The sequence below is a fragment of the Ambystoma mexicanum genome, chromosome 3q, assembly GCF_040938575.1.
Source record: "Ambystoma mexicanum isolate Mex_15411 chromosome 3q, UKY_AmexF1_1, whole genome shotgun sequence".
Taxonomy (NCBI): Eukaryota; Metazoa; Chordata; class Amphibia; order Caudata; family Ambystomatidae; genus Ambystoma; species Ambystoma mexicanum.
The window spans coordinates 149,920,907-149,947,716 of record NC_090926.1 but is presented as its reverse complement, the minus strand read 5'-3'; the positions used below and the strand labels follow the sequence as shown (position 1 = coordinate 149,947,716).

Below are 26,810 nucleotides of genomic sequence, written 5' to 3'. Positions count from 1 at the left end.
CTAAGCCTACCTTACTGAACCAATCATGAGGTCCCCACCAACAATCTCCTGTATGCATGAGATCATAACCAGAGTGCTTTGCAACAGGAAAGGCAAAGGGGTGAAAACATGTTATACTAAGTCCCACCGATCTTCCTCTCTGTTGTGGATCAAAGGGTCTCTTTGGTTAATTGAGCTCTCTGTGGCTCCTGATTAAAGCGGCATGTCTCCCTTGAAGGTGTGGCAAGAACAGACTTTCTGTCTTCATCAAATCACATACTCCTACCCTCTGAATGCGGTCCCCCTGCGTGGGTTGCCTTCTGTAAGTACATGTACCAGACATGACAGCTTACTGTCATTGATACTTTAGGGCGGGAGCTGGCTTCGGGTTGACACAGTGCATATCAAAGGTTGTTGGGGTTTTCCTGTCCTTTGTTAGTCCTGCAACCAGGCCTCCTGTGGGCCTGTTTGAATTAACTCTGATTAGTATGAAAGGATGCCACCAGCAGCTAACAAAGGAAAGGGCGGATCCATGGAGCCTTTGTTAGTTAATTTGGCTGACCATGGCAGGAGGAAGGCTTTGCCCTCCCTCTTCTGAGGTCCCTTGATGTACTCTTAGCTGTCATATTCCAACTAAATATGACAGGGGGCACAGCACCTGTAGGCTGTGTCCACCCAGAGTGCACAGGTCTATGTGTATGTCAAGCGGTGAGTATAGGAAAATGTGTGTGGATTAGCCCCACACATTATCCAGAGGTTGATCTACCTTCATTCAATTTCATATAAAAGTTGAAAAAAGACCAGGCGAGCACACACCCACTGTGCGGATGTCGGATTCCTCTCAGTGGCACTGAAAAAAAAGAAATTAGGTATAAAGAGGAGGAGGCAAGTGTGAAACCTGATAGGTTGATGAGTGCATGTCAGAAGTGTGGTAGGTTCCACATGGTTTGCTGTTAACCCCAGAGAATGTGTTTTACCAGAAGGACAGAGCCCATGATCTGGCAAATCGCTCTTCAGGGCCGGCATAGCTGCTGTCTTGGGTGAGGTGTGTGATAAAGCTAAAGATGTCAGCTTTGGAATGGCCCCGTCAGGGTAATGTGGTATCTGGTTTATGGGTGTATTGTAAGGTGACATGAGAAGAGAAGGGCTAGGATTAGAGAGGACTCCTGTTATGCAGTCTTTGCTCCAGCCGGAACCGTTAGCATTCCTAGTGTGTTGTTGATTTATGAGTGGGGATTTTATACATGTTGCTCTCCATTGGGAAGTAGAGTTCCTACCATTCAGGTTCCGTTCTATGGCCAGAACAGGGGCTCTCAGTTGGAAGGCATCTCTTGTGAGACTAACACGAAAGAGGGCCACATTAGTTGCGTGCTACTTTGCCAGGTTAGCTGTACCTCTTGTTCATTGCACTATTGCAGATCATTTTGGATCCACGTCCGTCATTCCCATTTATGTTGCAAGATATGAAAGGAATCTAACGTTGAGTCACGTGTTCATTTGTCGGATTGCTCCAGAGAGTATTTAGCTCTGGGCTGGCTATTAGTTGAGTTTGATCTGGTGTGCTTCCATTTGGTCCTGTCCTGTCGAGGTTGCCTTATTAGTATGTCGGATGCGTCGGATGAATAGGCAGGTTTGTTTTGATTTTGCAAAATCAGGCGGTCTTTCACTGTGCACAGATGCCCAGGGACTGAGTGCCATGAATTGGTAGACAGCAATGAGAAGGACAATCCTCTATGGCATTTCTCATTGAAACTTGGTACTGTTGCGAGAGCTGCATTGCTGGAGTGGATGGAGCGCATTGGCTAACTTGTGGTTGAAGAATTTCAGCTTTTTCTGCAGAAGTGTGGTGAGAAATACATAGGCTTTTTTAAATGATATCCTATGTTTGACAGGAGCCAGTAGGGCCAGGGTGCGGTATTTGTGTCTTTGGGGTCTCAAGAGGAATATAGTTGCATCACTTTAGGCTTTTTGTTGTTGGTTTAGTAAATATTCGGGGAAGTCCAGGGGCAGGATGCCAGCCTAGTTTAACCAGTGGTTCGAGTGTGAGGGTGCGGTCCATGAAGCATCAAAGGTTTTTGATCATTGCAATGGGCGTTATTATAGGGGGGGGCAAGGGTGTCTGTCCCCCCCCATACTTTTGTGGCACACCATTTTGGCCCACTCATTTGGCAAGGGCCCCTTTCATTTAGATGTCATGTGCCCCACCACCCCTGACATTTTCAGCAAGCTTACTGCACTGATCATTGCAATCATGTGTGGGCCGGTTCCCATTGCTTCATGGCAAGGATTCATGTGCGGGAAGTAAATCCTAATTTCGGTTTTGGTTAAGTTTGAGTTGGTTCGTCATCACCCATGATTGAACTTGCATGAGGGAGGTTCTATGGTCAGTTTTATCTGAAATTGAGGTGCCGGTAGGTTTGTAGATAATTTGAGTTTTGCATAGTTGAAGCATGTGAGTTCAAAGTGAGTGACGGGGAATGTAAACGTTAAAGAGCAGACTTGCTGCACAGCTGATGAAGCAGGGGAGTGTTGTGAAAGGTCAATGTGTGTGGTCTTGGCATACTGCAGTTTCCTCTAACCTTTTGTGGCTTATAGTGTCGAATGCTGCAGATATAGCCAGAAGGAGGAGTGCAGTTGGTGTGTTTGTGTCTTTGTTGTTTTATAGGGCGGCCCAGATAGAGGAGAGTGTGGATGCTATTCCCCTAATTGCCCAGAATCCTTGTTTTGATCCTTATAGGAGGTTGTTGGTTTGAACCTAATCCTGCTGATGTTGGTTGATGGATTTCACCCGGATTTCAGCAGTGATGGCTTTACAGCAGACAGGGTGGTAGCTTGTCGAGTCGGCTGACGGTTTTTTGTGTCGAGGTTTAATGGCGCCCATTTGCAAGTTGCCAGCTCAGCGCTTATTGTGTGAAGGGGCTCTCATCTTCTGTGGCTCCGTGCAGAGGGGGGCCCTCGAGGCGCGTTTCATATTACCCACTGGGTGGCTTTGGCCCGGCCACGTGCTTCTATTGTACTGTGTGGTGCCTCGCATTGTGGCTTTGGGAGTGTGGACGGTTCATACCTCCCCCACCTGCCCCTCTTTTGGAACTCAGAGAGCGTCCTCTTGCTTTGTGTCTCTTGACAAAGGCGGGAAAGAAAAGAGGGGGTGAGGTGCCCTCGTTGTCTACAGGCGCTTCTATCAAGAGACAACTTTCAAAGGGAGCTCGGGATATTAAATATTCTGACAGGCCGATCTCAAAGGGCCTGCCGCTAATTACTATTTCCGGCGAGAGACATTTGTTGTCTGCGCGCTTAGAGCGCGAGGCGTGACAGCCGCGAGAAGAAGCCCTCAAAGGCCCAACTGCCTTGCCTGAAACGGACTGAACTTGTTTCAGCCAATAGGCGTGCAGAATGACACCTTTCTATCGACCGCGTGCTCACACAGCCTCATCCAAAGGCCTCTCTGTTCGATGCTTTACCCGCATCCTGCTGGGAGCAAAAAGAAACCACGGTAAGCATTTCCTTTGTCGCTGACTTAAAAAGCCCACACTGACAAAGACAATGATTTGGGCTCGTATCTGGGCCTCGTATGAGCATTTCCATTTGCCAGCTATTGCCCTCAAATGCTCGCATCATTGTCGGGTACTGTGAAGCTGTGGAGGTACATGAAAAATGCCCTCTGCAACCCGCCTTCCCCCGGCAGGCGTGGACCAACCAGCATGAAACATTTGCAATAAACTGTACAGAAATGTAAACAGAGCATTGACTGTTTGCAGTACAGTAGTCATGTCATTCCACCTGCTCGGCTTGGGCCTGTACCATGCACATGGTAAGAGTTTGCAATTGATGACTGCACCACCAAGCAGACAAAACTAAAAACCTTCATGGTGCCATTTGTTCCCTTCGCGAAAAGCCCATGCTATGACCCTGTTGGATACTGCACTCTCATAGCGGAGCTTGTTGAATGGAAAGAGCAGCGCGTGGTCTCACTGCACGGTGAGTAGGGAAGAGGGTTTTCCAAATGTTCACATGGATCCTCAGCTCTAGAACTGGTCTCATGAAAGGATTTGGGGTTCAAATGTTTAGGCTTAAAAAAGCATGTCAGGTTGGCCACCCACTACATCAAGGTGTTATTAAAGTCTCAGGTAGCATGACCCGATACATGCATGTCTGGAGACCAAGGAAATGGCATTGGTGCATGGTATAAATCAACACAACATATCATGTCAGTCGATCCCAACCCAAACATACTCCAGCTGGCATGGCCTGGTTTAATGATGCCACTACTGCTCCTTAAATCTCCTCCCTTTTACGTCTAGATTTACACCGCCATTACCAAGAGACCGTCCAACCGGGCCGAGGGAGCCTTTGGTGAAGGTCAAAGGTGACCTCATAATCCCCCACACTCGCAATGCCAAGAAAACATCCCCTCCTATGGCCCGCCATGCACGTGGACCTGGGCCACCTGATTGCAACCCTTTTTTACAATTCCCTCACCTCGTCGCTGCAGGGGACTATAAACGCTCATTATTCTAGACAACAGCACCACGAGATCGTAAAAATGGCGGTGGGTGTGCAGCATAACATGACAAATATTGAACACAAACTTTCACGAGCACAGTGTTCTAAGACTGTCTCAAATCATAGTGTGAGATACTTCCAAACAGTTTTGACATCAATCCCCGAGACGTGCAAAGGGGCCTGGAGAGAGGCTGAATGGACTGGGCTATGTCCTCTCTTTATGCCTGCTCCAGGCAACGCCAATGCTCGCACTCACGACCATTGACATTGAAATAACCAGCTCATTTTCACATACTGCTGAAAAAGCAAGTGCCAATCGCTTACCTGACATGGGTACGATGGGTACACCCTGTACTACATCCATACGACACCTGCCTGGTCCACATACAAACAACCACTGACAAACCATGCAAGTAGTGTGTCCATCCACGGCACAGGTGATAGCCTGGCCTCCTTTCTCCTTTGTACATTTCAAGTGATAGACAGATGAGGCTCCCTGCCCGGGTACACATGGGGAGACTTCATGTAAGAGTTGATAGAATCCACCATGATGACCTTCAGTGTTCCAGAGCAATCACCTTCTTAAATTATAACTACCTGCAACCCGCTTCTGATCAGGAGCAAACTCTTTTCAGAGTTCTTTGTTTGGTGTGTTGTGGTATTTGTGGAGCATAGTATTCCCCTCGGAGGAGGCATTGAGGCACTAAGACGTCAAACACAATATCTACTTTCCAGACCAATAAGAAACCCTATCTCGGGAGCAGCACGGTCTTCAGCCTGCGTCGAAACTCTGTGTAACTCGGAATGGTTCGAAGAATGCGAGGGAGGTTAGTCCATAGTTTAGGAGCAAGAACACCAATAGATGTTCCTTGTGATAAAAGAGTTCCAGCTTTCCAGGGCGGGTGACACAAAACCCCTTCCCTGCTGGGAGCTCTGTGTGAGTATCCAAGCAGATCTTCATCATCAAACTCACACTCTTCAATAGAGCCTACATTGACATACCCCTAAACCCCGACAAATTACGCAGGCACCACCGCTTTAACACTGGACAACAGAACCCCAGATGGCTCTTGAAAGGATGGCTTCTTGCACCAGCCTACACCAATGCATTAAAGAAGAGAGGGCTTCATGCACTAAAGTACCTTTTGAGTGCTTTAAGTGTGGTCTAAAAGCTGCTTTGGTCTGTTGATTCTCCCCCGCTCTCTTTGGTGGTGCAGCTACATGACTGCATATGTTCTTTTATTTTTTGTTTAAGCGCTCCTATGCCTCTGAGTCTATCTCAGCGCAATTTAAATAAATAAATAAAGACCTGATTGTCAGCCCTTGCCAGCAGATTGGTCCCTCTTTCCCAGAAGAAGATTGTCCTGGCACTTCCCGTCCTCCTAATCATTTCAAACGTCTGGTTCCCACACTGCTCCCCACAGACGCTTGTGCTCCTCAACTCCTTCCAATCAGTCTCCAGGCCTCAGGGAATCATTGAGCCAGGGACCCCACGCCCCTTGCATGAAGATAGCTGGTTGCATGGTACACCAGGTCTGTGTTTCTCAGCCTGCTGCTGGTGGACACTTGAGCGGAGTCGGCAGAAGCGGGGGCCAGAGCATTAAAATGCAAGTCGGGGCCATGTCCGTGTAGCTTTTCACCCATCACATTGCCCGGGCTTCAAAGTACTATGCACGGGTGATCAATGGCATCCCTTCACCTGGCACCAGACTTGCCCCAGACATGGGCCCATCCAGTCTCCACTCTCTGAATGGGGCAGAAAGCCTGACTGCAGTGGGATTCTTAGCTAGCCAAGTGCTGCTGGTGTTGCGAGGCGTAGCTCAATATCTACCGATTGATCTCGACGACAGATCTCACACAAAACGTGTGTAACTCCATGTGCCTGGGGACCTATCCTGAAGTTTCACATGGGCAACCCACTTCCTATCTTATTGCATATTATTGGGTCTGATGTAGCACTCTGATACAATTTCCATAGTCTCTTGTTGCTAGGGGGATTATATCACGAGGTCTTTTGTTTGTAGCTCCAGATAGAAGCTCAGGGGCTTCAACCAAAAGGCTGTAGCTAGCCCCGAGTCCCGACAGTCCTGACATTAGCATAGCCCCCAATCTTTTGATTTTTTCCAGACCTAGCAACACCCCTGGCTGCGGGCATGAAAAAAGAGGAGGACTGGGCTTGGTTAGAGGAGACAGAGAGGATAATGCAAGAAAGGTTTGCGGTTCTGTATCTACATGTGTCTTAGAAGAATCTGGGTACTCTGTACCGGCCTCTCCCTAGGTGGTTTGTGTCAACAGCGTTTGAGGTCCCAGCATCTTGAGGCCATGTATGCCTGTGTCGCGAGTATGCATTTGTCGGGGCTGTGCGATATAAATTGTTTGGGGTAGTGCAGCGTTGTAATGTTTGATGTGTATTGGGAATTATTGGGAATGGGTATTCAATTTCCCTGTGTGGCTGACTTAATTGATATGCTTTTCAGCATGCTCGTGTGGGGTGCAGTCAATGGAGACCCTGATGGTCATGTAAAGCATGTATCCGATGTGGAGGCATGTCCAGGTAATGGTGCCCCTCAGGTGGTGTAATTAGGGGAAGTCCTGAGGCACCGTGGAGTGGGCTAGTATCACGGGCAGAGGACAGCCTGCAGCACCAGGTTCCTTAAAAAAAAAATAACCACAGCAAACGCCAAGAGAGTTTTCGCAAATACGGATAATGTTCTGTGCTTGAGAAAACCTTCCTCACAAATGCTTCATTTGAAAGGTCCGTGCAGCCACACCCCAGAATGAGGCTCGGCACCGCTCATCAGTTCACTTGCCCTATGGAAGCCATCTAACCCGAAAGCCAAGTTCATCACTGCAAGCAGAGCTCTACCCGTCCCCACCCTGAGCCAAGCACATAAACACCAAACACGCAGACAGCAACTGCCCTAACAGCACAGTTGTCCTTGAAATAATCGAAAATAAAACACGAAAGGAGAAATGACCGAACATGTTTGATTGAAAAACAAAAACTACTTTTTGCACCTTATTTTAGAATGTGGGGGGAGATCCCCAAACCCCTTACCCCATTCCCATTACTAATAGCCCCACCTCACACTCCACAAATGATTTACTTTAAATATACAAAAATCCCTAGAAAATGATTTCTACCTCGTTTTTTTGCATTGGGTCATTTCTACCGATACCAACAGCACAACTACATCTGAATACACACCCACCAGCCTACAAACAATCATACAACTTGATAGAATAAAACAACAATTTTAGAACGTATTTCCGCTGCTTTTCATGCCACACAACCTTTGGCAACACTTGAGAGGGAGATTTTGCACCAGGAAGATTTGTTTTCCTGCTGACTTATATTGGGGTAACGAAGATTTGAAGCATGGGAAAGTTACAAGATTGACTGAAAAATCAGAAGCCTCCTTACAAAAAATAGGTGGTGTGATCCACATCCAGGGAAAAATCCTCTTGACCCCCAGGCATCACTTGCAAGGAAATGATGACCTCTGAACCTGGCTGAAAAGCCATCGCTGGAGGCCAACGCAGCACCCAAAGATCTCAACGCCATGATAGCTCCAGGGTGGAAACAAGGAGCTGCAAACAGGAGAACACGAGAAAACAGGCCTCCTGCTAAGCATCTCGACCAAAATAACTCACCAGTGTTCATTAGGTGGACCCCTTTCTCTTGCCCGCTCCTGGTACAACTCCATATCAATCACCCCCCTTCCACCGCTCCATTCCCTGCATCACACCCAATGTACAATATTCTGCTGCTTGCTGGCATGGTTGGCATGATGCAAACTCAGTGACACTACCTGGCATATTTCCTGGATGCCTTGTCATTCTGTGGGGCAGTGTAGAAGAATACCCGACTAATGGGAGAAATCCAGTGTTGAATTTGCCGTTGGGATGTAAAACTGCGATGATCATTTTCTGTGAACTAAGTAGAAATTGGCATCCAAATGTGGCTAAAATTGCCACTGTTTAAACTTGACTGGCAACTTTTTGGGAGGCAATATGAAACAATCATGGCAATGTGCATTACACTGTAGAAATAGCAAAGCACTGTTAGTTGGTTATGGCAATTTTATGAGGGCAACGTGACAGTGGCGAGTTAATTTTCTTGATGCAATATAGAAATTGTCATGTCTTTTGTCATATAGAGTGAAGTGAATCTGACATGAGTGCTGGAACTTGCCTGTCAACTTCATCCAATGAATGTGAAACTGGAATGGTCATTTTCTGCGGGCATTGCAAAACGTTGCATGACAATGTACTTAAGTGTGACAACTCCGGTGTGTGGCACAGTTGAAACTGGCAAAGCATTTTTCTTGCAGCAATATGAAGGTAGCATGGCAATTTGCTGGGGACAATGTACAAACTAACATGACTTAGTCTTTTGCACTGGGAAATTGGTATTGCACGATTGAAATTGGCATGGCTTTATCTGATTAATGGGAGCAATGTGAGTCTGGTTCAGTCACGTGGAAATGAGCGTGACGAAAACACTGACAGGTTCGCAAATTGAACTAAACTATCCTATATTAAACAGCCCCCTGATTTGTTTGAGGGGCATCACGACAAGCTGGCACACTGACACTCATATCATTAGTTGCACTCTGGAACACCTGAACAATGCCAGGATATTATTATTATTGTATGTACATATTTACAAGATATTTAATATGCCAGGATATTATTGACAGCCCATTTAAGTGGCTGGGAAACACTCAGGTGTCCTAAATGATCTAGCATGTCTTAAGCTATTTTAACATAGCCTGGCATTCAATAATAACACCCTGGAATAGAAGAGCCATTATGGTGGCACTATGTTCTCTGACATTTTTAATATATTTTATTAAAAAGCAAAGAAATAATAACAAACATCTGACAAGCGCATGCATGATTTATCGCTGCAGCAAAATGCACCTGTGCATTCAGGCAGACCGGGCTTCGGAAGTATGAAGACATTGTTGGTTCTTCTTAAGCCTTGTATGTAAATCCTAAAACTAGTCATCTCATTTTGACTCTTTTCTTTTCAAAATTTTGTTGACGGAGAATCCCTCCAAACCGCCCCTCTTCTCCCTGGGGGGGATAGTCTGAATTGATTTACTCACTTGCGGACTACAAATCTGGGTGGTTATTTACATTCAGCCTTCTTGGACGTTCTCCGCACGCCACTGCAGTCTGCCCCTGGTATGCCGCCTCGTTCAGCATGGCAGCCATCTTCTTGGAAGTTCTGCACACGCCACTGCAGTCTGCCCCTGCTATGGCGCCTCGTTCAGCATGGCAGCCATCTTCTTGGAAGTTCTGCGCACGCCACTGCAGTCTGCCCCTGGCATGGCGCCTCGTTCAGCATGGCAGCCATCTTCTTGGAAGTTCTCTGCATCCCCCTGCAGTCTGCCCCTGGTATGATGTCTCGTTCAGCATGGCAGCCATCTTCTTGGACGTTCTCCGCACACCACTGCAGTCTGCCCCTGGTATGACTCCTCGTTCAGCATGGCAGCCATCTTCTTGGAAGTTCTGCACACGCCACTGCAGTCTGCCCCTGCTATGGCGCCTCGTTCAGCATGGCAGCCATCTTCTTGGAAGTTCTCTGCATCCCCCTGCAGTCTGCCCCTGGTAAGATGTCTCGTTCAGCATGGCAGCCATCTTCTTGGACGTTCTCCGCACGCCACTGCAGTCTGCCCCTGGTATGCCGCCTCGTTCAGCATGGCAGCCATCTTCTTGGACGTTCTCCGCACGCCACTGCAGTCTGCCCCTGGTATGCGGCCTCGTTCAGCATGGTAGCCATCTTCTTGGACGTTCTCCGCACGCCACTGCAGTCTGCCCCTGGTATGCCGCCTCGTTCAGCATGGCAGCCATCTTCTTGGAAGTTCTGCACACGCCACTGCAGTCTGCCCCTGGTATGGCGCCTCGTTCAGCATGGCAGCCATCTTCTTGGAAGTTCTGCACACGCCACTGCAGTCTGCCCCTGGTATGGCGCCTCGTTCAGCATGGCAGCCATCTTCTTGGAAGTTCTGAACACGCCACTGCAGTCTGCCCATGGTATGCCACCTCGTTCAGCATGGCAGCCATCTTCTTGGAAGTTCTCTGCATCCCCCTGCAGTCTGCCCATGGTATGCCACCTCGTTCAGCATGGCAGCCATCTTCTTGGAAGTTCTCTGCATCCCCCTGCAGTCTGCCCCTGGTATGCCGCCTCGTTCAGCATGGCAGCCATCTTCTTGGAAGTTCTGCACACGCCACTGCAGTCTGCCCCTGGTATGGCGCCTCGTTCAGCATGGCAGCCATCTTCTTGGAAGTTCTTTGCATCCCCCTGCAGTCTGCCCCTGGTGTTATGTCTCGTTCAGCATGGCAGCCATCTTCTTGGAAGTTCTCCACACGCCACTGCAGTCTGCCACCGGTATGCCGCCTCGTTCAGCATGGCAGCCATCTTCTTGGAAGTTCTGAACACGCCACTGCAGTCTGCCCATGGTATGCCGCCTCGTTCAGCATGGCAGCCATCTTCTTGGAAGTTCTCCACACACCACTGCAGTCTGCCCCTGGTATGACTCCTCGTTCAGCATGGCTGCCATCTTCTTGGAAGTTCTCTGCATCCCCCTGCAGTCTGCCCCTGGTATGCCGCCTCGTTCAGCATGGCAGCCATCTTCTTGGAAGTTCTGCACACGCCACTGCAGTCTGCCCCTGGTATGGCGCCTCGTTCAGCATGGCAGCCATCTTCTTGGAAGTTCTCTGCATCCCCCTGCAGTCTGCCCATGGTATGCCACCTCGTTCAGCATGGCAGCCATCTTCTTGGAAGTTCTCTGCATCCCCCTGCAGTCTGCCCCTGGTATGCCGCCTCGTTCAGCATGGCAGCCATCTTCTTGGAAGTTCTGCACACGCCACTGCAGTCTGCCCCTGGTATGGCGCCTCGTTCAGCAGGGCAGCCATCTTCTTGGAAGTTCTTTGCATCCCCCTGCAGTCTGCCCCTGGTGTTATGTCTCGTTCAGCATGGCAGCCATCTTCTTGGAAGTTCTCCACACGCCACTGCAGTCTGCCACCGGTATGCCGCCTCGTTCAGCATGGCAGCCATCTTCTTGGAAGTTCTGAACACGCCACTGCAGTCTGCCCATGGTATGCCGCCTCGTTCAGCATGGCAGCCATCTTCTTGGAAGTTCTCCACACACCACTGCAGTCTGCCCCTGGTATGACTCCTCGTTCAGCATGGCAGCCATCTTCTTGGAAGTTCTCCACACACCACTGCAGTCTGCCCCTGGTATGCCAACTCGTTCAGCATGGCAGCCATCATCTCTTAATGGCATTTAAAGTTTACATGTATAGTAGTCCTAGGCCACCTGGCCAATGTGTTGTCCAGGACATACATTTTGATTTGATTTTCAGGTGTGATAGGCCAGTCCCTCCAGCCATACATGAAACAACTGTAAGCAATGCATGCTTAGGAAAGACATTGGTTTAAAGCCAAAGGGTTGAGCCTCCAAGGACACAGTCCCACCAGTAAACTAGCATTGTCAAAGGCAACTCTTCTGGCTTTACTGAATGGAACTCCTTCAGCCTTGGGGCCTCATCCAAGTCCCCCGGGCAGACAGTCTGGAGGAAGGGGGGCAAGACTGAAGAGTTCACTGGCCCTGCCCTCCCCATCCCAGTCAATAGTCTCCTGCCACCCACCTTCCTGGTGCTTTTCAGTGTGCACTGTATGTTCATGACACATCCCACATATCTAGAACACTAAACGTGGCTACCTTTCTGTTGCTTCACTAGGTGACACGATGCTGTTGCCTATGAGCCAAAACTAAGTAGCTTCAGCAAACCAGCAGACTTTATTCTTTTTCTGAAATGCCCCCCTCCTCCTATAATGATAGTGTTGGCTCACTAGGTGGTGCTTTGCCATCTATGAGCCAGGCTGAAATATGCACTCTTAAATTGCACTACTGGCACATCCAAGTCTACATCCAGCCGTTCCCCATCACATGACCCACCTTGGGGCCTTTTTTGTCATTTTTGCTTTCAGGATTGTTTCATTGGAAATCTGTCAGTCATGAATGGATGCAGCGGCATGAATGTAGACAATCAATGCAAAGTAAAGGGATGGGGGAAGCACACAAGCCTTCACTTAGTATGTGATACTGAGAAAGGCCGTAGTAATGGGCCTGTTTCAGTCTGCATTCTCTGAATCTAAAGGGAGCCATATGAATGATATACATTACATTTGCAACAACATACAGAAATACACTGATCAAGTATTTACCCATTTTTTCTGTTTTGGTGTGTGTGTGGTGTGTGTGTGGTGTGTGTGTGGGTTTGTGTGTGTGTGCGGGTGTGTATGTCTGTGTGTGTGTCCCTAGCCCCCATCCAACTCCCAAATGTCACTTGGTGTTCTCTTGCTCCCACACCACCTTTAGCCTATGGCATTTATATGTTTTTTGACCTGCAAATGACTTTTGTCTGCATTTTATTTTTCTGGTACCCTTGTCTATAACCTGTGGTATAGCCGCGGCTGCCTCTCGCATTGAGGGGAAAAAAGATGGCGGCTGTTTCATTATGAACACCCTAAAGCCTCGGATGCTTAACGTATCCGGGCAGATATAGCTATTGATTTTGAAGAAGGGGGAACCCCCTTCTCCATCACATATTTTAAAAAATACTGGATGGAAAAACCCCAATCCACAAAAGGATTGTGAGTCAACGCTTTGTGCCCAGGTTGTTTCAAACCTAGCCCAAATCTGTCTAACGTAATTTGGCTGTGCGGTCAAGCAAAAATGTATCTTTTTTGTCTATGGATGAATTGATGGGGACTTGGCCAAAGTCATTTTTTTGTTTTCTTAATAACTTTTTTATTTTTTCAAGAATATTTCCCAAACTTTCCAGTGGGGGGGTGGGAGTGGGAGGTCGTGAGGGGCAACATACAAAATTGCAGAATGTCGTGCAAATGTGTGACATGAGTAAAAGGTCATTTAGCGATTCATTTTTTTCAAATTCTTATGTAACCCTGACTCACATTAACATTAACAGTGACCTCCACCCTATAATATATATAGAAACTGACTATTCTACTTTCCCATTACAGGTGAAAGTTTTTTTCAAGCCTTTTTAAACCCACCATAACTTTCTTATATATAAATATGTGTGTATATATATATATATATATGTATATATATATATATAGATATAGATATATATATATATATATATACACACACACACACAAATAAACTAGGCAACTTGGTACAACATATATATATGCTGATCTCTGTGGCACCACATAGAGGTATTTATATCTATATATATATGCGGCTGACCTGCAGTGCATCCTGGAGTGTGACGGTGAGAGCATTGCCGCCACATGGAGCAAGGAGTAGGGAGCTCAGTCATTAATATAATGCAGAGAGGCCCTTGTCGCGTGCGCCGCTGCACATGCTGTCACTTTTCCATTTCAGCAAATAAGACAAATTGAAAGATAAAAAGGCATATAACATAACAATGAAAAGCTGCTGGCATTCTACTGCTGAGAAAGTTGCAGCCAGAGAGAAATTCGAAATCTAATTATGAAAATGAACAGGATTTTAAAGTTAAACAGAAACAGGCAGCAGCTTGTTGGCAGTTCTTAGCGAAAACTGCACAGCGGCGAAAGTTGCCTGTTATCATCCAAAGGGAAACGCTCCCCGCGTTCCCTTCTGAAAGATGTCTGGGGTCCATGGAACATCCCTCTCCACTCTCCATATATACCACTGTGCATGCACAATTCAACCAAAAGCGTTCCACAACTCCCCAGAGAGTCCCGATTTACCAAAGAGCTCTAGTCCAAAAAACGGTGTGGTTCCAATGTTTGTGCATAGAGAAATACTGTATATGGCCTTCACTTGCTACACTCCAGGCCTGATATTCTACTCAATGGATGGGGACTTGCCCTCCTCCCTGGCATTCAGTGACAGACCTAGCCCCACTTAGAACCACCCAACATGCCGCAGCACGACTCATAACAGCAAACAAGAAATTCTACCACATTTCTCCCATCCTCAGGGAACTGCATGGGCTTCCCTTCCCAGCCAGAGTACTCTTTAAGACTGCCAGAATCACCTATAAGGCAACCATGGCTTGCACACCTTCCTATCTATCTCCAAAACTCTTTAGCTTAAGTGGGTCCCGCTCCTTCAGCAGTCAGGCCATTTCTAGGCTTGCGACACAACCGGCACACAAGGAAAAAGACAGGAAACAGGTCTTCTGCTACGTCTCTGCCTACTGGAAAACCATCCCGGTGACATTCCGTGACATGCCAATGCTCTTGCAGTTCAGCAACTCAAGACCTTTCCAAGTGGCACCAATGAACACATAGGTGCCACCAAGGTTCTTTGCATCCCTGCATGACATCTCACCCCCATTGCTAGAACAAGCAGTGTGACATTCCCCTCCTACCTAATAAGTTGCACTCAACGACATGTACAGCACTCCATTACCTCCTAGCTTGCTTTGCGCTACATAAAACACAAAGACATGAGAGGAAAATGTGGCATACAGTAAGATGCTTCAGTATATCTAGTCTTATCCAATTTGTTCGGAGAATAGCAGTTTGGCTGCTTCGAGAATCGATAAACTATTGTCCGCAAAGCAACGTTGAGCTCGAGGGGACAGGTGTTTCTTAATCCTAGACTGGAACTCGAGGAGCATGGCTCCAAGGTCCAAGCAGCTAATGTACTCCCAAACGCAGTAAAAACAAACTATTACAAATGATTTCTTTCTTTTCATTGTTCATGGTTTAAAACAAACCTTTCCATTTTTTCAAAGGTCATCAAATTGAACATGTCTCGGGAGGCTAGCTCAGTCTCGGGAGGATAGCTCAGGGGCAACGTGCTCGCCTTGGAAGTAAGACGATATGGAGCAACACATGTTCGGTCCCGAGGTCCGCGCTTAGAAACCTCTGGGTATTAAGCGTGTTATAAATAACCTGTCTTATCATATCACAATAAAATCCTTGTTAAAAGCGGAATTTTGTCAGTACAAAACATCCAAATAAAAATAGTAGAGCCTTCAGGACCAAAACAGAACAACAATTATAAACAGTGAGCAGTGCCTTTCCTTTACATAATTCCAGCATCTTTAACAGTGAGTGTCAACGCAAAGGATCGGCCCACAACCTACTATACCACAGATTTTCTGAATCCACCTGCGCCAGACTGTGTAAAAACATCCCAAAGACTGAAATACAATGGGACTTAAGAGACGTGCAGAATAAAACTAGGTGCCTCAAATTCTCCCTCTGGTTGCAGCAATATCTACAGAACGCCAGTTCCTTAGGTAACCCACTCCGAAGGCGCATTATTTCTTTTGTTGCCAAAACCTTCAAGCGGCATCTCATGAAGTTGTTCCTAAAGTCCCTCTCATCAGGAAATCTCATCACATGTGGCTGCGCCACGCCCACTCGCTTGCGATCGCGCCTTAGGTGTGCACACAGTGTGAGCCTTCCCAAGGCCTCGCCTCTTCCTATCCAGTCCCTCAAAGACACAGAGACCTTGATCTTGGAGAGGTTAAAAACCAGCTCGTCACTAGTCCAATCTAGCTCCTTAATCTCAGCCAGACAATTCCCCATCAAATCTCTTATTAAAAATGATATTCACGTTTTCAGTTTTCTTCTCCAAAATCAGATCTCACAGGTTTTTAGACCAGCGTCTAAAGTCAACTTAGTTCAGAGAGACAACATGTTTACGCTCACTTAACCACACTCCCTCCATCACTTGCACTTAAAGGGTGGGGGCTAGAACATGTCCACACATGTGAGCCGCAGCCGCATCACGTGGCTTCAGAAGAACTGGCATCAGGTCCAGGGTCTATGGTGCAGGGATAGCATTGATGGCACTGTTCTGGATCAGAGAGCGCGGCAGTGCACTTCGATCCACTAGTTCTCTCGCACTATGTGTAATAGGTCTGGCGGCATCACAACCTCAGGTTGGACTGACTTCTTTTGAGATCGCAGGAGCAGGCGGTCCTACGCACAACCTACAGGCAGTCGGACCTGCGTAACCGTTGCAAGACAGAAAGGTGGGTGGGTGACAAGCTTCACGAGACGTAAGAGCACCATCAACCACCATGTGCCCGATATTGCCTTAACCGGCAGGTGGGTCTGCTCTACTGAGGAAGAGCAATGGTAGGGAGCAGTGTCTGTTAAAGAGTGGCACATGGCATGGTCTTCCATCTCGTCCCTTCTACAAATATTTAGCCATAGAGACTGAATGGAACAGGTTAGTATGGCTGAGTCAAAGGTTTCTCAAGGACCCTTCACTCCAGCTTTCGACATATCTTCCTTAATGCTCCATGACCAATAAACAGCCAGGGAAACTTTTTTCCATTAACTTTGTTGAGATTGGGTCCCCTCTATGGCAGCCCATCCAGATGTCTATTAACAGGAAAGTGGGAGATCGGGATCCTGTTGCTTCAAGAATCTAGACGATACATGCACCAGATCCATTGAATGGCCTAGGATGGCCTCTCACGTGACATCAATTCCCATACGTCATCATTAATCGCCTACAACAAGCAGCGGCCTGTCTCAAAATCTTCCTTGTAGGCCAGATCATCTCTAGCCAGACCCAAAGATGAATCGCACCCCCATACCTAGAGGGTCTTTGACTAGAGAAGGAGCGACGCTAGGCTGCCGGGAATGGCATTTGTTGTGACAAGAACAGAATCCAAGGAGGAAGACCAAAGGAAAACCAGAGGAACAGCCGCACTACTGCACATGCCACATAATTCCTGCGTATACTGGCATTTACTCTGGGTCCTGAAACCCAAAAAAAGCACAGAACTTCTGCCATATTGAAAAACGCAAAGAAACCAGCTACCTGGCTGTCAAGCGTTCCAAGACAACAATGTTGGCGTGAGAGGCGAATATCACCCATAACTGATGTTACTAATCAGCAAGGTGAGACTGCTAGGTACGGATTTGGGTTACGCCAGCACTGTGACGCGGCTGTTCCTAAACAGCCAAGTCCCACATTACAAAATGTGTAAATTGTGTACTTTTTATTCTTTTTGCTTTTGTGTTATTAACCTGCTTTAGTGCTTCTACCAACTAGCAAAGAAACAAACAATGCAATATTGTATTCTAGTCCCTGCCTTTATTTTTTTTAATTATTAGTATACATGTGCAAGCATGATACCCATTTGCTGTTACAAGTTCTGTACTGTACATGCATTGTCTGCAGAAGCCTGCAACCGTTTGCTCTCCAGGAATTTTAAACTATGACTCCCATGATCCTTCACCTTTCACTAAAATGAATGGGTCTGATGGGAGTTGTAGTCGAAAATATCGGGAGAGCCTACGGTTGCAAACTCGTGGTCTAGAGTGATGCATTAAATGGGTGCGCAGCAGATTAGTGATGCATTGGAGACCCCACAGCCAAGGGGCCTGCAACCTCGGGCTCTCCAGAATGCTTTTGACTACGGCACCCATGATCCCACACCATTGGCCATGCTGGCTAGGGCTGCTGGTAGCTGTAGTCCATTGCATCTGGAGGGGCAAGGGTTGCAGATACCTGCCGCAGCTCAAGGAGCAGGCAGCGGGGATGTGCATGGAGATGGTGGACAGACTGGAATCCGTGTAGCAGGCGTCCTTCCTTATTTTGCTTTGGGCACCACATACACATGGCTATGACTCATGCTCCAGTGCAGCGTCAGACCTCAGCCCTCACTGGCACATCACTCAGGGCCTGATTCACAGAACGTTTTCCTATGCGATTGCCCCATTATAAAACGCTCCTGTGAATCAGGCCCTTAATGTTTGGATTTGTGCGCCAAGGATGGCAATGACTCACGTACCAAAACAGAATCGAGCATCTTCACCAACCTGCTGTTTTCAAAGAGCAATTCATTAACTTGCTATATTTTGTTTGGTAAATGAGACCAACTGTTGCGTGGAGCGCCTCTCCAGTGCGAAATGGCGGCGGAATTAATGTTCAGCATTTCAGCCATTCTGCCGCCTGCCTGTGTTTCACATTTTTGAAGGTGGGATTGCATTTACAAATACATATTGCATTTTTAATTCCCACTGTTTCATTAGAAACCTCGGGGAAGTATGACTCCCATGTTACTGCTTGCTCAATATAACAGGACTGTGACATGTGTCAGCTGTCAGAGCACTATGGTGGGGTGGTGAGGGGTGCAAAATAAATACAATTTAACATGACTTAACATAACATAAGCTGTTGCTGCTGTTTCTGATTTTGTGAAAAAGGGAGATGATCAAAAAGATGGCAATTAGGCCTAACATCATTGCCCGCATGCTCTTGCCCAGGGTGACCATTTAGAACACAGTGTTCCCGGGCGATTATATGCGACAAAAGAAGAGGCGGGTCGAACTTTCATTGCAATTACCGCGCACACCGATGACGCAGCACCGTTTGCATGAGACTGGATTAAACCATGAGGGACCAGGAAGGCTCGGAAAGCACGCTGGTATGTGCCCTCAAGAATCTGGTCAGGTGTGTTTCATACTTGGCCCGGGAACACCCCGTCCTGCGGAGGGCTTTCTCTTGGGACCTAGGATTCTCCTCCCCATACAGTAGGAATCCAAGTGATTATTAAAGCCCATGTGCCAGTGAGGGCCTTGCTAGCCTGTGGAGGCCCAGGCGAAATATCCACTCAAGAGCAACCAACTGTCTGGCCATGAGTAGGCCTCATTCACCGGCCAGGGCCCTGAACATCTAGGACCTAGGATGGCCATCGTTGACCCTTTATCTTCTGATAGTACTCGGCAGGGTGAACTGGGAGATGGTGTGTCCAAAGGCCACCATGCATGACTCTTCCACCAACGCTACAGACCTTCACTACGGTGATGCTAGCCCAGCAGGAAGCCTCTGAACGCCTTTGTAGTCTAGTTGTCCTAAGCTTCCAAGTGAAGTTTTCCAAGGCAAAGTTGGACATCGTGTTGATAGACTATAGGCCCCTTTTGGGGCGGAAAGACCTCTGCCCTAAGAAGTCCACCCCACGGCCAATAATCCCAAACCGATACGGCTGGCATCAACGTGCTTCTTCATTATGTCTGCTGATGTTATCACGGCCGAACCTATGATAATGCTTGTACAAAGACGCGATTCTGATGGATCATTTTGAGGGCCGAGAGCTGTTTAGAGCCACCAACCCCAAGAAAAACATGGGAAACAGCTTTTGATTTGGAAAGTCAAAAATACTCTATGCTCAAAAGGTTGCCCATCAAAACATGTGTGGATGAAAAATGGGTCAGACCATATTTCTAGAATTTTGAAAGGTTAAACTGTCAAGTTTGGAATCACAGCTTCTCCACTTGATCAAATGTGTGATTTTGGGAAAGTCTTGCTGTGCTTTATCTACCAGTTCCTTGATCATCTCAAATTGGGAGCACCTAAAAAATGGTCTAGCCCCAGTGCTGTGGGCAGTGGTGTAGGGGGTCCTCCACTGAGGCATGTTACGAGTGGACTCGGACATATTCCACTCTGGACTCGGGCTCTGTACTTTAGGCAACCATTTGCTTAAGCCTGAGATAGGTATCAGCATCCATGGTCAGCAAGACCAAGCAGAGGGGCCAGGACAAGCAACCCTTCTCACCCTAAACAGGCATACTCAACCCCACATTGAATTGGATTAGTTAGAGCAGAGTCCCTTGACTAAGGTCCTCTGGAACTCCCTTGCCCCGCACAGTCTCCTCCGGCCTCCCCTGCTATCCAAGTCTCTCACCATTCTGCCAACACTACTGTGCTACAGGGCAGCTTAAGAGCTTCCCCGGGAGATACATAGATACCTCAGTGGGATGTGCACCTCCTGCAGAGATCTGTATATTACCCGGAGGGCACAGGTTTACAGCCATGTGAGTCAACTCCTCCAACCTAGATCAATGAGATGAGCACTGCTGGGAAAGAGTGCCAAGAGGCAATTCATTATTTGGAGTAGACGCTATGCAACCTTTGGATAGGATACGTCATTGTTTTGGACTTTGTCGTCACATGTGGTCGCCTGTTCTTTTGCTGGTCACGGTAGATGGGATAATAAATCAGGCTTCCCACAGTTTGCACAGCTCACGCTATAACCACTAGAACACACAGCCTTCCCTGCGCAACCATTTTGGGAAGCGTTGCAAATGAATCCAAGATGGCCAAACAGCACGCTTAGGACCATACCAAAGAAACTTTCCATAGGTGCAAGTGCAATTAGCACTAGGGCAACAATTGCCTTAGTACAAAAAAACCTATCCTTTCAGTGCACATCTTCACCAGGGCAATGATGCCTCTAGTCCTAGCACTGGGGCAGAAATTGCCCTGGTACAAAAATGCATTGAAACACTATGGGCATATATTCCAAAAGCGTTTTACAATGGTGCAATCCGATTGAAAAAATGCTTTGTAAATCAGGCCCTATGGATTTTTTGCGCTAGGGACATTTTTGCCCGAGTGATAATTCCACTTGTAAAACGACCCTTACTGTTTTTCACGTGTGCTGCAAATCCTGTGACAGTAAAAGTTGTCCTTCTTAGTTATAGCCTTTGTCTTATCAGGGAAAGGTGTTTAAGTCAAAAACAAACATTTAAAATTACATTTTTTTAGCGATTTATTTGACTATTTTTAGGACACTTCAAGTCGGAGTTAAATCGTTTTTCAAAAAGCTTTTGTAAAGCAGACCCTTACAATGCTTTGTCAAAGGATTCCAGAACAGGACTATTAAAAAACATACATCAATTTAAAAAGCACATAATACAAAATTCACAAAATAAAAAGGTAAACACAAATGGAAGCCACCAGAATGAGTAAATGATTTGCACTCCACAATTGACTGATGCCTCTGGAAGCGGCCATCTTGCTGAGTGTAAAAACAAAAGAAAGACTCAGGCGTCTTCCACTAACTAGTCCCGACTGACAGAGCGGCTCGTAATATCAAACTTGTTGTCAATACAGTGCTGCTGCATTACACAAAGGTGCTGTGCGGTATGATTATGTTAAACCAATTGAAGTTTCTGACACTTCTCAATCGCCCTTTTAGATTGTTATATTTTACAATAGCACGGGTATGCATGCAATGCAGCCGTTTACTAATTTGGGGGTCACCGATTTTTAATGAAAGTGCAATTTAACTGCTGCTATCGACAGCATTCGTTTTTAATTTTAAAAAACAAAAAATGTTCGTGTTTTTTGCAGTCTGTTCCCATACTATCACAAAACCTCCCTGGCCCACTCCATCTCTCCCTGATTTTTGCATATGGTAGATTCCACTATCCTGCCCTGGTATCTTTCACCTGCCCCTTCCCCTTCTCAGGACTAATAGCTGGATACCCCAGGCAGGGGCACCAAAAGCCAACTGTCTGACGAGTCGAGGCACTCTGAGACCAGTACGGTGGCCATTTGGTGCAACATAAAACAACGATTAATAAATAGCATAGAGGGATGCCTGAGGGTAACCATTTAGAAAACAGAAAAGTGCACGTAGATAACTTCACTAGAGCCAGCCACTCCAGTACCTACTCTTTGGGCAACACAGAATTGCAGCGTCAACACAAGGTAGCCATTTTAGGATTCGAGATAGCGGTTAGTAGTGGGGTTAGGTGGATATTCGAAATGAGGTGTTCCCCATGCAACGCTTTCGCTGCCAATCTCGGTCAGACACGGAAGCTCCTTTAATTCTACCAAGGTCTACAGAAGCAACCATCTCTATAGACCAGGAGTCTGCAACACGAGGCTCTCCAGATGTTTTGGACTCTGATGCCCAGGATGCCTCGCCATTAGCTGCACTGTCCACGGCTGATGTGAGGTGCCCAACACCGGGAGGATAGCTCAGGGGAAACGTGCTCGCCTTGGAGGCAAGAGGACACGGAGCAACACAGGTTCGATCCCCGGGTCCGCTCTTAGAAACCTCTGGGTATTAAGTGCATTATAAATAACCTATCATATCATATCTGGAGAGCCAAAGTTTGCAGACCACTTGTATAGAAGGACACAAAGTCACGTGATCAGGCTGAGCTCCAATTCTATTGTAAGAAAAGTTTCCTGGGTGTGCGCTTTGAGGACTGTGGGTAAGGTCGACATGCACAGACACTGCAAGACTCGCGCAGTGGCTTTTAGTATCAAACACTGGAACACCGTCTCACTCTTGGTCAGGGTCAATGCCATACGTGACTTTAATGGAGTCTCACACCTGAGAATAGGTATTTTTTTTTTAATAGTGTCAACTTTTGCCCCACAAAGCAGAGAAACCTTTTGGGAAAAAGCCAGCAGAGCCGTGGAGGAGTCTGCTAAATGCCAGGCACATCCTGACCCATGACTGACTCCGCCCCCAACCTTACTGGTCACACCCCAGACCTCAAATCCAACCCAAGTCCCTTTGCCACACCAAAAATACCAGGCCCCGTCGATAACACAACAGAAAACCCACCAGTCAACCTGAACATAATACCAATAAGATGGCTTCCGTCATCAATGCTGTGCCAGGTGGAACGGCAAAGCAGCTGCATGGTATCAAAAGTCTCACAGAAAAAGTAGCCCACCATTAGAGCTTCTCGCCCCAAAGACTGCTTCCAGCGCATGACCCGATGTGTCGTCTAAGCTTGTCCACGACCTGATTCCCCTAGGCAGGTCATGCCCTGGGCCTTGCCTCATCACAGCTCGTCATGGAGGCCACCAATACCTCAGCCCTTAGCATTAGCCAGTCATAGAAACTGTGATGATGCTTCAAACATGCAGGGAAGGCGACACCAGCAAAGAGAAAGAGAGACTCTGGGGACATGTTTACACCCGCCCAAAGTCTAGAGATGGGACCTTCATTCCAAGATTGCACAGACTGTAGCTGGGGGGATCGCAGCCATGCACCATTGCCCTCTGCCAGTGGTGGGCCAAGCATTTCATCATCATTCTGGCACCATGGGCAGAAGTCTGCATGCAGCAATGCCCTTCATCCAGGAGGATGGGGCATCTATTCGCCATTGCCCGCTGATGTTAGCATTGCCCATTTCACGCACGGTTGCACTCTTGCCTTAAGGATGGCCCACCGCTATACCACTGCCTACTGCTCCTGGCAAAATCATACATCACCCCGGAGAAAGCACAATAATGTTAATATTAAAGGTATTTATATAGTGCAACGTCACCAACAGAGTTGGTCCCCAGGTGCTCAGGCGGATCTGTAAACAAAGAGGTGGGGTTGGGTTAGTGGGTGAAGAGGGTGTAGGAAAGTGAGAGGTGGTGTCCTGTTGGCAGCTTCAGTTCGGTTTGCACTGTGCGCTAAGCTTGGGTGTGGATATAGGATCAAAGCGAGTCCTCGTGTGCTGTTGTTGCGATCTATGTGTTGATTGTTTGTTATTGCCGTGTGGTGAAGTGCGTGCAGTTTGCTGTGCCTTGTGTTAGTGTGCCCTGCCCTATGCACTTGTTATGGACTTGTTTCTACACTGGTTTGCCCTCTGTCCTGCCACTGGAAAATGGCACTAATGTGTGGTCTTTGCCCCTAGGGATGGCAGCTTCCTCTTTTCCACCAGTGCATGGCACATCTATATTATATGTTTTTCTTTTAACCTGTTGCATGCAGACACAATTTGGCATTTGGCCATGGTGACACTCGCATGCACGCTTGGCATGCATCGTCTGTTTGCAACCTGTGGCTCTCCAGATGTTTTGGACTACAGCTGCCATGTCACCTCACCATTTACTTTGCTGGCTTGGGCTGATGGGAGCTGTAGTCCAAAACATCTGGAGAGCCAAAGGTTGCAGGCCCCTTGCCCTAGAAAGTACACACACATACTGATGCTCCAGGACGTACCGCAGCACAACCTTGGCCATGGTGATACACATTGCCCCCGCTAATACCCCCGTAGGCACACGCACATTGCCCCTGGAGATGGCATGGCAGTTGCACATTGACTTCTGCCCAGAGGGGCCGTTCGACTCACCTGCTCGGGCCCCTGAAAGCAGATCCGACACTGCGGGGTTCGCATTCCGCTGTCCAGGCTACTGCTGAGCGAAACAGCGTCCAGGGGGGCAGCCACCTTCTCCTCCAGCCCCAAGCTGCGGGGCCGCGGGGGGTCCGCCACCCCGGGCCCGTAGTACTCCTCATCGTCGTCCCCGCGGGAGGCGCAAGGTGGCCAGCCACAGCCGCCCAGTCCTCGCATGGCTCCGCTGCTGCTCCTGGGCTCCGGGTCCGAGCCGGAGCGCATTAACACCAGGACCTTCAGCTCATTGAAAAACATCCGGATCCGGTACTTGAACATCATTTACCGGCCCTACCCGTCCCCCGGCCCCTTCCGAACCGAATCAGTCCCAGCCCCTGGCCCAACCGGGCCCCCAGGAGCACCCTGACGAACCCAAATGCAAAAACTCCCAAGGGGGCGTCGGAGCTGGAGAATACAAATCGAGCATGCATGGCATGGGTTTAATTCAGCCTCAAACGGGGGGGGGAGGCGAGTGGAAACAGCCAGGGTCGAGAATACGGCAGGGAAATGTGGGTTTAGCGTCTAGAGTGAAACAAAAGAAAGGGGTGCTTACATCTAAAGGCAAAGCGGCCCCGTGCACTGAACAAATAGTGGGGCACATGAAGCAATATGGAAGAAAAAGGAGGGGGTGGGCACAAGGCACAGGCAGGTGCCGAAAAAATGCAATACAGTTCCCATTATATGGGGTGCACCGAGAGCCGTGTCCATTAATGGATGATGGGGGGAATTGCATGCAACGGAGAAGCAATGAACAATCGGTGGGGGTGGGGGGCAAAATGAGGGGTGATGGACTCCAAATAAATGCAGGAGGTGGGGGGAACTGGGAACTGAACTGGTTAAATCAAAAGCCCACAGCTCGGACCCCAGATGGAGAAAGGCGTTTTGGGGAAATCAAGGTTCGTCCCGGACACACCCTCAGACCCCTGTTCATTCATTTCGCGTGACAATGCGGAAGCAGGAACATAAATCATGACCCCCCCACCCCCCTTGGGGGAAAAAGACCTTCCAAAAAAAAAATCACATCTCCAAAATCGCATCAGAAATGGCATTTGTAATCCGTGACGGCGAGCCTTGCCAGTGGCATCTCTGTCCGCGGAGTCGGGGGGCCTGGTACACAGCAAGGCAGTGCAGCATTGTGGTCGCAGGGCCCGGGGCTGGCTCCCTCCGCGCCCGGATCCGTCAGCCCTATCGCCGCGATGGGACCTCCAAGGGCTTCAGCGCCGGGTAAATGACGGCAGCCCCGCGCGGCCCCTCGTCGCCCCGCAGGCCGGGCATCGCTGGCATCTGGAGGGGGCGCGCAGCAGCATGCTCCGACCTCCCTCCCCCCCAGGTGGAGAATAATCCCACCCCGGGCGGCTCAGCGGCGGCCCTCTGCCATGTCAGCCTCCTGGCTGGATGCGGGGATGCAGGATGCTGCTGGGGTGCTGCTGGGATGCTGGCTTGTTGTCGAGGCCGCCGGCCCTCTGATTGGTGCCTGCCTCCCGGTAGCAGAATGGCATATGTGTGTACTTAGGGGGAGCTCGAGGGGGGAATCGAGCACCCACGGCACCCCTGTGTGCAGGTCTCGCCTCGTTCAGGTCAGGTGCAGCAGGGACTGGAGAGCCGCGCGCCGAGCGAGGTGCGTGCAGGAGGCAGTGCTGAGATGGATGGCTGAGGCGCGGGATGGATATGGCCTCTTCTTCCGGTATGGCATGTTAAATAAAACATTTATGGAGTGGAGTATTGTTTCCCCTCCCCCGCGCGTGTCTGTGTGTGCGCGTGGTGGTGGTGGAGGAGGAGGAGGAGGGCGAAGAAGCACAGGTTGCTACCGAGCATCCGCAGACTTTCGGGTGGGTGGGGGCCGGGATCCAGGATCCAGGGCACGTGATGCCAGGCTCGGAAGTGCGAATAGGGGGCCAGCACGCAATAGGGTGACAGGCCCCTGGCTGCGAGGGCTAAGGTGCCCACTCGCTGAACTGAGATGGCCTCTCTCGCGCGTTCCCTTTTTATTGTCCTATAGCGCTACCGCCGCCACGCACCGGTGTCTCGAAGCACTTTACAGTGGAACTGATAAATTAACTCTCCGCCGGCTCGTAAAATACCGGTAGCCCCGCTGCAGATACGCCAAACGGAAGAAAACTGAAACCAGTGAAGTGAGCGTTGGCATCACACAAGACGCACCCACCGAAGGGATAGTCAGTCACACTGACATCGCTGAGCTGATTGATGCTGTCTCGCGGACACACTGAACTGATCAATAGCATCACCGGATGTAGGCGCGCGGATCTGCCCATCACCATGACTGCAGACACATAGAGCTGCCGTCTTACCCTGTGCCTGTGGTGTTTCCCGTTACCCCAGCAGTCCTCCCTCTTCACCCTCCTTACGTACACATGAGGGTTACGTTACCTCTTATTTCTGAACA

General features: G+C 48.6%; 1 protein-coding gene across 1 annotated transcript in view; it reads right to left on the bottom strand.

The window, feature by feature from the left end:
• Nucleotides 1-26,237, bottom strand: part of MARCHF9 (membrane associated ring-CH-type finger 9) — a 731,209-nt gene extending 704,972 nt beyond the window's left edge. Inside the window, exon 1 of the mRNA XM_069653354.1 lies at nt 24,368-26,237. Coding sequence (XP_069509455.1) covers nt 24,368-24,688 — 321 coding nt within the window. The 5' untranslated portion in view covers nt 24,689-26,237. The remainder of the gene's footprint in view (nt 1-24,367) is intronic.
• Between the last annotated feature and the right edge of the window lie 573 nt (nt 26,238-26,810).